The sequence below is a fragment of the Halyomorpha halys genome, unplaced genomic scaffold (genome assembly GCF_000696795.3).
Source record: "Halyomorpha halys isolate HHAL.00 unplaced genomic scaffold, Hhal_1.1 Scaffold863.1, whole genome shotgun sequence".
Taxonomy (NCBI): Eukaryota; Metazoa; Arthropoda; class Insecta; order Hemiptera; family Pentatomidae; genus Halyomorpha; species Halyomorpha halys.
Window position 1 is genome coordinate 45496 of NW_027105160.1, and position 12789 is coordinate 58284.

Sequence of the window (12789 nt, forward strand, 5' to 3'; positions counted from 1 at the left end):
ATATATATTTCCTCTAATTGTTACAAAAAAAGAAGAAAAAAAAACGAGGAACAGATTATGGGAAACAATATTTGTACTAAAATATAATACAAAGACTACGGGAATGCTCTGAGGTTGATTATAAGGCAAAACTGGTAGTGAAATCTCGATTTTTGATTGAACTGCAGCTTGTTTATATTTTTTGTTCTTTACTGTAAACTTGTTTCTAGAATGTAAATTAATATAAATTTCGGTTAGATAATCTATTCATTTATATGGAGCATTCTTTGTGATGTATATCTAAATTGGGGACGTTATTGATACTGAGTAAAATTTCGATTATGAATCGATGACCTCTTTGTAATCGATTCCTGAAGTTGAGCAACCGAGAATCTAGATTCCTCAGCCTCGAATTCCTGAGCAGACGTGACTAAACCATTTGTCTTCCAATTAGACCGAAAAGGATGTTCTGGAAAAGAATGCTGAATAAGTCTGCTTCCTGGACAAGGAATGAATTTATTCCTTTCGATTGTTGTTTTTTTTTTAAATCTAAGGTCTAGCACTTCGAGAATTCTAATTAGTCCAATATAAATGTAGTCATTCATTCTAATTTAAAATATTAATGATTAATGATTTAGGTACGACATATCTGTCACTCGACACATTGTGTTAGATTCTATAAAACTTAATTTTAGATCCTCTAACTAAGCTGTTGTTACAATAATCAATTAAATTTAATTTTTTTTAAACTGTTTGTATTTGTTGTTTTTATGCCTAAGTATTACAATCTGCCACAACCTCCTTGGGCAATAAGTAATGGTACAATAATAGATGAGCTCATTCATAAGAACATTACAAATAAAAAATTATGTAAATAAATAAAACATAATAAAATATCAACAGAAAGCTTAATCAAAAGAAACATAATCAAAATATTTACATTGAGAAATGAGGATATAATAAAATAAATAAAATTTCGATCTAACATTGCAGTCAAATAAAAAGCAGTAAGCACATTCATAAGGGATGCGGGGTAGCTGAGTGAATAAGGTGAAGTTATTCAATTCTCCTGGGGCAGACTCTCTCTTAAGTGAGTACTTACGTTAATTGGGATTTCAGCTGTTAAACGTGAATTTTACCAAATCACCTCCTTGCGCAACATTTGATTTAGAAACTGTACTTCCTTGTCATGTTCTAAACCCGAGAGACTTCATTTATAAAACAAAGTTCAATTTGTAGTTTCAGAAAAATAAGATCAGAAATGGAGCCAAGGTGTCGTATTTCAGGCAACAATATCTAATAAATGACATAATAGTAATTTCGTTATGAACATTGTAGAAATTATCAAGATAAGGCGTTATAAAGTTAAGGTAATAGGTTGTACTATTACGATACAAAAGCTGATATCCTAACCTCGCTTCTTGGTACAGTAATATTAACCATGAGTAAATTTTACTTACATTGTTTGTTTTAAGAAAAAAGGCAATAGTGAAAAACAATTCATGGCGCAATTTTACTGATTCAACTGCTTATCTTTTCCTATAGGAAAAAATAATGAAATATTGCTTATCGCCCCTGAGACCAAGCAAATTATTTTTATGCTATTATTAAAAATATAATAACATTTCATTATACATTTTATAGTATGAGAAAAAGTTTAAACTTCCATGTATTACTTTTTGAGTGAATATTACTCACCATTATTACTAAACGAGAGTAATAATTTTTACTCATTTTTCTTTTTAAAATTCAAAACCTACAAGCTCCTAATAAACGTTATTTTTCTAAGCTGATACTTTCCAGACTAATGATAGTACTTCTAAAAATGTTGCCTGAGTGGTAATTGTATTTTTTCATTATTTTTTACTTCATGTGAGTAAAATTTACTCACATTAATATTTTAGGTTTTAAATAAAACCATCCATAAAGACCTAAATGTTCCTTATGTAACCGATTTAGCCCGAACCCGATATTATTCCTTCCATAATAAACTCCCTAACCACCCAAACCCACTAGTTTCTAACCATGCTTCCTCTTCCATTCCTGGCAATCCTCCGAGGCGCCTGAAAAGAAGATGCCCTCGTGACCTTATATTGTAAACTGTTTTTAGAGTTCTACTACTGGGTAGTTTCTCTACATCTTGGATCATATCATTATGTCATTATGATCAAATTTACTTGTTGTATTTTTTTATACAGTTGTAAATATCAATAAATAAATAAATTAAAAAAAAAATAAAAAGGTTTTAAATGAAATAAATATGAATCACAAAACAGATAAATCCGTACCGCTTCAGATTTAATCTTACAACTCAAGAAGGTTGTGATTAACGCTAAACCCATGAAGATACTTTGTTAGGGAGTACTGTTACTAAACCAACGGTTGTACAAGGAGCTTATTTGGTCAGAATCACGCTCGACCGCCAGATTTTTGCCCAATTAACGGTACTACACCAATATAAAATATGAATATTTTATGGAATATAAATATCACTGTGTCAATTGATTAATATTTTTTAAATAATAGAAGTATGGGGATGAGATATGTAAGTTCCGAAACTCATTAAAATATAACAATGTAGAATTTGTATTATATTTAACTACATATTATGTTAGGAATTGGAAGGACATTGAGATGAATATTGTTATTTAACGTTGGAAGGCCAAGTGTGGATGTAGGCAGAGGAAGTCTTGCGAAACTTGCAACACAAAGGCAAACCAAGAATCCGCTTGTCCCTGAAAAAATTGATTGCAGTCCAGGCAAGGCCTCTTCGCGATTCCAGTTGCAATAATGCGCAATAGTTACATTTTTGGCCAGAAAAATAGTTGTAAAAAATACTCTGAGAATTTAAAAAAAAAAAACATGTTTGTACGTTAATTTCTTATTGTATCTTCGGTTTATACGTAGTTGCTATTTTAATGTTTTATTATTACAGTTGTTCACTTGGGCGTAATTTTTTTTTTCCTTAAAGAACGGTTTATTCATTATTTAAATCTCAATTTTTTTCTTTATAATTATAAATTTGAGGTCACTTGTTTCAAGGTGGCAAGAATGCTTGACCGTTTGCAGCAACCTTTGGAGAAAATACTGAGCAGTCTTATGATCGCTCTTACAAAAGAATATCTTTGCTAAGACCAAGAGTTTGTTGCCTCTCTGAAGGAAATTGTCAGAAGTTGCAGTGCTTAAACATATATTAAAAGCTTTTTAAGTTGACTATTTGTAAAAACTGCGTCATTAGTGTCAACAAAAACAGACTTGTTAATCAACTAGCAGAGATGCCTTCTGGATATTTACCACCAGCAAATGTTTATGGTCCGTAGGTTGGCAGCAATGATTACATCTTTATTAAGGGAGGGTCGCCATGGCAACCTCTTCAAACACCCCTCGCCGCCAGCCAATCGCAATCACCCTTGGACCCTAGCTCTCTCTAATATCTTCCTCTTTATTCTACTCTTATTTTATTATATTTTTATTTTTAGTCTTAATTTACTTTTAACATTATATAAAGTTATGATATTTATTTTTATATCATAATATTTAATTTGTTTAGTTTATTTATAATTATATTTATTTTAAGATATTTTCTTCTTCTCTGATCTTCTTCTTTTTTATTAATTTATTAAAAATTGGTTGGTTTATTTGCAGATATATTTTCAAAAACGAAAAGGTAATGTCCTACTGGTTTTCAGTTGTGGAAAAATTCCCTTATATTCTAGGCTTGTAGTTCCCAACCGAGGTTACGCGAAATAATTTAGGGATGGGTTATTCCACGTCAAATCAACCCAGTTTGGAACCTCAGATTTTATACAATTTGTACAGGTTTTCTGTAGGTATCCTTGCCTTTCTTAGCTTTTGCTGAAAAGAGAATATTTAACACTATTTGTATCAATTGATGATGTAGGGGTTCCGCCATTTTCCTACTAATACCAAAAAGGGTTACGCCATTTACCTACTTCTACCAAAAGGGTTCCACTATTTTTCTACAAGTACCAAAAGGGTTCTGCCCTCAGAAATGTGTTGGGAATCACCGATCTAGGCTTACTTATACTACTTTTACTTGGGCATTCGAAGTTTTAAAAGTTTGCTCATTTAGTGTTTTTCGGGAAATAGTTTTGTTTTTATTTTCATGTTCATTAATATATATTCTCAATAATTTATTTGGCTGTTGAAATGTAAACCAACCAACTTCTTTTTATTACTCTTTCTCTAAACTAATTTTATTTACTTCATTTTATTTCTTTTTAATTCTGTTTATTTCTTTTTAATATTTTTATTTTTTTCATAGGTCGTCTCATGGTTTACGGTATGTATTTAATATAAATACATGCAACAATTGTGTCTTGTCCGGAATGTTATTGTCCAATGTTCGAATGGATATATGTAGCATGAAAAGCACTCACGATGCATTACACTGTTCACTTGTGTTTCACAAATATTTAAATGATACTATTCATATTGCATTTCAATTATGTATAATCATCATTTTAGTAGCATAGACAAATTGGTCATTCGTTCCTTTTTGATGAGAAATACAACAAATGTCTTCAATGACCTGCAAGAAATATAATTGGAGATTTAAAAAAAAATTAAATTGTAAGCTGTTACTAGTTCATTTCTAGCATTCATTCATTAATTTCCAAGAGTATTTATTAAAACATTTAAATATTTTTGCTTTGTACTCAAGCAGAAAATTAAAAAAAAAAAGAATTATAAGTAATTTAAGAGCGTTTATATTTTAGACGTCTAGGAACAAATTTGAATTCGCATTTGTCTGTTTCCAAAGATCGTGGAAAATGGAAATTAATGCATAATTAAACTTTTGTAAGTTTTACAAAATACCTCTAATTTCGCTTACGAAGGCGCAAACGTATTTTCCTCAGTTACAAAATGCGTCCACAAAGTATTGTAAGGTTTTATATAAAGGGAAAGATACGACATCCTATGTACAATTTGGACTACTACTACTATGTACATCTTGCCTCCTGGAATGTCATCCTTCGATAAGGATAAAAGTTTGGTTTTTTAGCATGTTTGATGATTTCTCAGAATAAGTTTGCGTATATATTTTGTAAACATAAATATTCTTCAGATATGTTTTAATAAATGTGGGAACTATTTATTGGGTTGTAAAAGTTAATGTTTCTACATAAAAAAAATTCTACTTCCACGTCATCGAAAATCTCATTCTCTACTTCTAAGCACATTCAGTATAGACTGAAATGTGTTTTTGATACTTTGTCAATTAGTGACAGTTTGGAGTTTTAATAAATCAATAAAACAACTAATTTAAATGAACACTGTTTAGTGTTTTGGGTAAGGTATGTTTACAAAAAAAAAAAATTGATATCAAGATGATAATTTTGGAATCATAAATACAATTTATTTCAATATGATTCAGGTTCCTGATATTGCTTTATTTCTCTGCCTTAAATAATTAGATTGTTCATTTTTGAAAAAAAAATCAGATCTAAATTAAATGTATTCTCTGAAGTTTACCGATCTAAAAAAAAGTATTCCAAACAAGAGAAAAGTAACATCGTCATTATAAAAATGTTTAAACAGTTTTGTGTTAAAGTACTTACTACTAATGAATGAACCCTAGGCGGTTTATCATGTTAAGAACTACCAAAAATGTCTGTAAATTAACTCATAATTAACTCAATTAATTCATGCGACAAGTGAAATCAGTTCTTTAATGATTAATTCATCTTTTTTTTGGAATGGGGGGAGAGGTTACAATTCAACAAGGAAGATATCCACCTATGATTTACTGCTTTATTAGCCACATTCTTAGCAAAGGTCATTCATTGTTTGCAAATTTATGACGTTATCTCTTCCTTTTTTTTTTTTATTTGAATACTGATTGGCTATAAATATTGTTTGTATTGGGGAAAATCGCTTACGTTGCAAATATGGAAAAACTATTTCCCTAAACGTATTTCATTTCAAAAGCCATGGGAACCTTACTTCAATTCGCCTCAAATGGTTTCTTCCTGATGTAGAATTTCTAGAACTTTTTACTAATATAAAATATGAAGTATCAAATGAGTTGCTTTTATATTTGATGAATTCGGTTGTAAAGTATTGTATCCGACATTTTCTGTGAAGTTTTAGGCGATATCTCAAGAGTTCGTTAGGTGATAGCAGTGATGAAGGTCCAGGACTATGGTTTCGAGTGTGAGTGCAAACAAATCAGATCCAAGTTACTCCTAAAAGTGTTAAGTGTGCAGGATATATTTGTTTTTATTTTACTCCTTAGGTAGTACTTCTTTTCTTTAATTATCTGTTGTGTTTCATTTGCTCGAGTTAATTACTCGCTAGTGAAGGAGAGAGCGTGACTATACCTTTGCTAGAGACTGTGCATATTGTTCTCCGCAGCACAGACCAAGGGGATCCGGTCCTGTGTGAATGGGTAATGACTGGGGATGGGGCCACCTGGACAGCTTCCAAGGGGTGGATCCTTCCGGAGGGGAGGAATCCGAAGAAAGGAGTAATGGATTAGGTGCGATGAGCCATTCGCGGGAGAGAAGGTTCGAGCAACGCCCTAAGAAAGTGAACTCTTCATGTTTTAGTCTTAATACGATCAATTTTGCTCCTGTTTATCCGTCGACGGCTCGGGAACGCCTGAGAGATTTCCTTTATCGAAAAATGACTTTTTTGAATAAGTTGATTTTTCTTTAAAATGCATTTTATCTCTTAATGTGTCTTTTTTTTAAAATTACCTTCACTGACAGACATGTTACAAAGGGGGAGGATAGTAAGGGCTGACTTCACCTCCTCAGTAATTCGGAAACCAGAAAAGTTGGGAAATTGGAGAACTTACTTCAAATCGAGGAAATTGTGTGATAAAAATCAATCCAAGAGGTTATTTATGTTCTAAGTTGCTTAAAACCACTATTTAGAGCGTTCAATTTTACAAGAATGTTTATGAAAAAATCAAAGGAAAGAAATTATTCCAAATTTTAGTTCATGTAAGCAATTCAGCTGCTACCATCAATAGATAATAGTAAAAGAGCCCAAAAAGAGAAAAAAGGCAGTTATCTTACCCAAATTTTTGATTACTTTGATGAAAACTATGCATAATTACTATTTTTCATTCGGAGCTCTATATCTTAAAAAGTAGGAAAAACACAAGAAAACCTAAGAGAACGTCATTCAAAAATGAGCAAATTTGCTAAAATATGAGCCCTAAAAGAGTTATTTACGTTAAATAGTTCTCGATATATAGCTTTTTAAAAAGCAACATTTCATAAAAATGTTGTATGGGACGTACTGAAAGATCAGTAGTTAGTGAATTTATTTTGAAAAATCTGTATCTCAAAAACCATTTGACGTATAGCTGTCAATTAGCACTCAAATTGAAGCTAGTTTAATGAGCTATAAAGTAGTTTATGATGTTTATCTTCGTAGGAGTAATAGGTTTCATGAAATTTGCTAATATAAATTGATTTATAGTTGTTCGGACAAATTTTCATTTGCTAAATTTATATTGATATGTGAATACCATAAAAACTACTACCCATACGAACATAAGTGTCATAAACTACTTCATAGTAAGTTAAATTCCCTTTATTTTGAGTGTTGGCAGACATATGTATATCTAGAGATATATTTTTTCGAAATTCCAAAATTTTATACAAACAACTAGAAATTAACATTTTGTGAATTTATTCTGTCAAATATCATAAAAACTACTAGTCCTACAAAGATAAACATTATTAACTATTTTATAGTAAATTTGACTAGCTTTAATTTGAGCGCTGGCCGACATCTGTACGTCCAATGGTTTCTGAAATGAAGTTTTTCATAAATCAAACTTATTGTCCGAACTACTATAAATCAATTTATTTTAGCATATATCATGAAAACTATTCCTACGAAGGTAAAGGTCATAAACTTCGTTATAGTCCATTATTCTAGCTTTAATTTGAGTGCTGATAGACATCTGTAGGTCACATAGTTCCTGGGATATATATTTCTCAAAATAAATTAACTAACTACTAATCTTTCAGTTGATTTTTAAGAAATTTTGCTTTTTAAAAAGCTATCCCTCGAGAACTATTGGACGTAAATAGCTCTTTAAAGGCTAATATTTCAGCAAATTGTCTCTCTTCTTTAAATAATGTGCTCTTAGGTTTTCTAGTGTTTTGGTAGTTCTTAAGATATAGAGCTCCGAATGAAAAATTAGTGTTTTTTAAGGTTTTGGAACAGCCGCCATTTTTTATTTCCCCTACCTATACTTGGCAGACTCTTCAATTTTGACTATTACTTATACATAGTTTTCATTAAAGTAATAAAAAATTGGTGTGAGATAACTGCCTTTCTTTCTTCCCGGCTCTTGTACTATAAGCTAACTAACGGATGTGGCGGAACATTTGGCTCTTAACATTTGAAAATGATTAGGAGTGCGGTCTGTGGAACACACCGTTAGTGAAAAGTTAGTGGTAACAACCAAACTGATTAAATGGAAGTACAGAATAATAAGAAACTTAAAAAGATAGCAGATAATGTTATATTGTTGAAGAAAATGAATAGTATAATATTACAAGAATATTGAAACTATATAGAATATAGAAATAATATAGATATGGAAATTGACTAAAAAAACTGTAGTCAAATTTAAAATTATTTCAAATTGAAATAATATAAAAAATATATAAAGAAAAACGTATATGTGAGTAGAATAACAAAATTAATGAGGTAGATATAAAGTTATATAAGCGTAGAGCAAACTTTATTGTTATTTATATTACTTAATACTCTTAGCTTATATAACTTTATATCTGCTTCTTTCATTTTTTTATTCTACTCTCATATTTAATTAATCACATATTCATTTTTATTTATAAATTCAATGATATAATTTCAAATTGGTACATTTTTTTTTTTTTTAGTTTCTTTCCTTTTTTAATTGATAATGTAGGGTAAATAAGTAGTATTGATGAAAGTGCATAGTGTAATATCATAAGAATATTAATCTAATATTCATATGATGTAATAATATGAAGGGAATATAGTAAAATTAAAATTAAGAATATATAATTGTTATATTACTTCAATTTTTAATGATTTCCAATTTGTACATGTACAAAGGACAGAGGAAAATAATATAGGTATGGTAAAAATATATATTATTTTGCTCTGTCATTCTTAATTTTATTATTACTGTTCTTTTTATATTATTATATACAATTTCAATTTTCTTATAATATTACATTATTCATTTTCTTCAGTACTATATCTTATGTATTTACATTATGTGTTATTTTCTTATGTTTCTTTTTATTTTGTACTTCCATTAAATCAATATCGGTCGATTAACTTTGAACTCATCGTTCTGACATTTCAATTGAACTCAGTATACAATCAAGTGATACCTAATATCAGCAAGGTTTTATTCTCATTCAAATAGTTTGATGGGGCTTAAATTTTCGAAAAAATCTTCCTCTAAAATACCATTAATTTTGGTTTATTTGAAGTAATTAGCCGTTTTATATTATCAACAGTAATAACGAATGCTTAAATGTAAAAAACTACGAAAGAATTTTATTATTAATTTTAAAAAATGGAGAAATAGAGACAGTTGTTTACGGACTGGAATGTGGAAGGCAGCTAAGCGTGTCCAATCTCACCCGGTCGCAATCATATAGTACAAGAACCCAAGAGGAGAAAAAAGGCAGTTATTTCACCATAATGTTTTATTACTTTAATGAAAAATATCTATAATTACTAGCCAAAATTGATGAGTCTGCCAAGTATAGGTAAGGGGAATAAAAAATGACCTTAAAAAAATTAATTTTTCATTCGGAGCTCTAGCTTTAAAACTACCAACAGCATTAGAAAACCTATGCTTTATAGCATCATTTAAAGTAGAGTTAATCTTCCACAATTTGAGTCTTAATAGAGTTATTTATGTTCAATAGTTCCTGAGATATAGTTTTTTACAAAGCAACATTTCATAAAAATGTATTGGAAAATCAATACTTAGTGAATTTATTTTGAGAAATCTATATCTCACCTATGGAACCTTAACTTATTATTTACTACTTTATGTCACGTATCTTCGTAGGGGGTAGTAGTTTTTATGATATTCGCATATGAATATAACTTTTCTATATGAAATTTTATCGATTATTTAACTATTACTTTAAATCAATTTATTTGAGCAATCTACTAATCCTAGGAAGATTAACATAATAAACTACTTTATATTGCATTAAACTAGCTTTAATTTGAGTGCTAATAGACATCTGTGAGTCGAATGGTTTTTAGAGCTCATGTTTTAGAAAATTTAATCTACTTCAAATGGTGTTTTCTAGCGTGTTTGATAATTTTAAAGATATAGGAGCTCCGAATGAAAAATTAATATTTTTAATATTTTGAAACAGCTGCCATTTGTATTCCCCCTGACTGTACTTGATGGACTCATGAATTTTGACTATTAATTATACATAGTTTTGATTAAAGTAATCAGAAACTCTGGTGAAATTACTGCCTTTTTTCTCCTTTTGGGCTCTTGTTCTAATAAGTACATGACTTTATTATATTCTTATAACTGTTGTATTTTTGGTAGGAACATTCGTTATTCCCTCCTTGAGAAACTCTTAAATACAAAGTTTTATTACTGCAAAATAATTGTCTTTTGTACGACGCGAAATAAATGTTTGACATTAATTTGGCCTTCCTGAGTGTTAGTTCATCGTTAGATCATTATATATATAACTTACGATTAGACTGACAATATCACTTAAAATAAAAAGGGTTTCGGGCAGAGTAACAACACACAGCTACTGAACAACTAACTTTATTATCAGATTCCTCTGGTATATATAGACACAGGTTGTTGATAAACTTAAAGCTACTTAATCTTACTAATACCAGGTTTATATTATTATTTACAGGCCATATATACAGCTAACTCCCTCCCTCCAGTTCCTTCGTATGGAGGAACTAAAATAAATACAAGACAACTAAACTAATACACTGTTTGCATATAGTAGAATGTAACAAACCAACAACAAAGAAAGAAAGAAAAAAAAAAAGTATTGCATGTATGCACTTCACAGAAAAACAATGGAACTTAACCTAGACTTAACCTATATATACAGCAACTTAACTTAGCCTAGACTTAACCTATATGTACAAAAACAAAACAAAAAAAAAATTCTAGCTGTGAGATGGTCCAGGCTGAGCACCGCCGTCCGGCTCGCTCTGAGGTATTACGTGAGGCACTCGAAGTTCCTCAAGGTGTACCGTGCGTGGGCGAAACGGGTAGTTCAAGTCCCTGACTGTGTACAAATTATTCTCCCGGATCGTTACGACCTTGTACGGGCCCTCGTACCGCGCGGCTGTTTTAGTGCGAGCTGTCCGTAGTTTTCTGTATACTACGGTTCCCAATGTCAACGGTCCCTTCCTATAGACTATGGGTCTGTCATTCGCCTTACCCACCCTGATTTGCTTTTCACGTACTAATTTCTCCCTCACTTTCGCCCATGTATCTCGGCGCTCTACCCACGCTTGCGAGAGTCCGGTTCGGAGGTCATGATTGTTGACCGTAATGAGGTCCCCTCTATCCCGACGGCGGTGACCAAACACGATTTCGACGGGAGACAGTCCCGTTGCCGTATGAATCGTATTATTGTATGCTATGATCGCGCGCGGCTTAGCCTCAAATGGGTCGAGATTGCGTCCTAGCTTGAGAAGTCGCAAATGATCTCCAAGAGTGTTGTGGAGACGTTCCACGGCCCCCCTGCCCTTGATATGATGTGGAGTGTTCAAACGCCAGTTGATGCCCAATGTTCTGCTCTCATCGCGAATGACGTTGTTATCGAACTCCCTGCCGCAATCAGAGACGATTTCGTCCGGAACGCCGTAGAATGCGCACCATTGCAAAATGCCTTCCCACACTGCTCGAGGGGTTTTAGCCTCAATCGGGTATGCCATTGCGATTTTACTAAACGGATCGATCGCCGTCAACCACGACTGACCGTCGTTAGAATAGACGTCGACCTGTATCGCTCGTAGCGGTTCGATTGCGGTCGGAGTAACGACCTGTTCTGCTACCGGTGGTTGGCGCTCGTATTTCGCTCGTTGACAGACCTCGCATCGCGCTATGCAATCCCGTATGCTCCCCATATTTTTCCAAAAATAGAGCCGTTTAATCGCGCGAAGGGTTTCCTCAATCCCTCGGTGATTCGTTTTACCCGAATGATGTTCGTTAACGATTCTCAGTTGCCCTTCAGGTTCCGCGATCGTTTCCACCTGTTTAAGACACCTAGTCAGCGAATACCCCACCCCTATCCTCTCTTGTCGCCATAACCGTTTCAATTTCTCCGTTATCAACTTGTTTCCGGTGTAAACGTAACAATGCCGTCCTGGGTTGGTGATTTCGATAAATATGTTTTCTAATGTGTTTTCGTCTATCGATGCGGGCGTGCGAACCACTACTGTCGAAAGTCCTTCGTAAGTACTTGCCCTAGTTTCGATCCCGGGGTCCTGTTTCGATCTTATAATGATTTGGTGGCGTTTGCTATTAATAATATCGTCTATCTCCGGGAGTTCCTGTGGTCTGTCCGTCGGTGTTGTGTTCCCCTCTGGCTCGTTCTGCACCAACGGGATTTTCGGTCCGGTTTCTGCCCATTCCCGGAGATACCGTAATGCGAATGGTTCCGCGGAGGTTTCCCCATCTTCGATCGCATTCACCACCAAATCCCGGGACAACCAGTCCGCGACCGCGTTCTCTACACCCTTCTTGTGAATAATCTTGAAATCGTAGACCGCTAACCGTTCCTTCCACCTCGATACCCGCGC

The 12789-nt window shown here is 32.7% G+C and overlaps 1 protein-coding gene across 4 annotated transcripts in view; it reads left to right on the forward strand.

Annotated features, from left to right (window-relative positions):
• Nucleotides 1-12789, forward strand: part of Prosap (prosap) — a 101358-nt gene that overhangs the window by 4868 nt on the left and 83701 nt on the right. For 2 of the 4 annotated variants that reach the window (XM_067048957.1, XM_067048965.1), the window contains exon 2: nt 4265-4282. The exons of the other annotated variants lie outside the window; for them this stretch is intronic. In XM_067048957.1, the coding sequence (XP_066905058.1) occupies nt 4265-4282 (18 nt within the window). The remainder of the gene's footprint in view (nt 1-4264; nt 4283-12789) is intronic. 4 annotated transcript variants of the gene reach the window in all.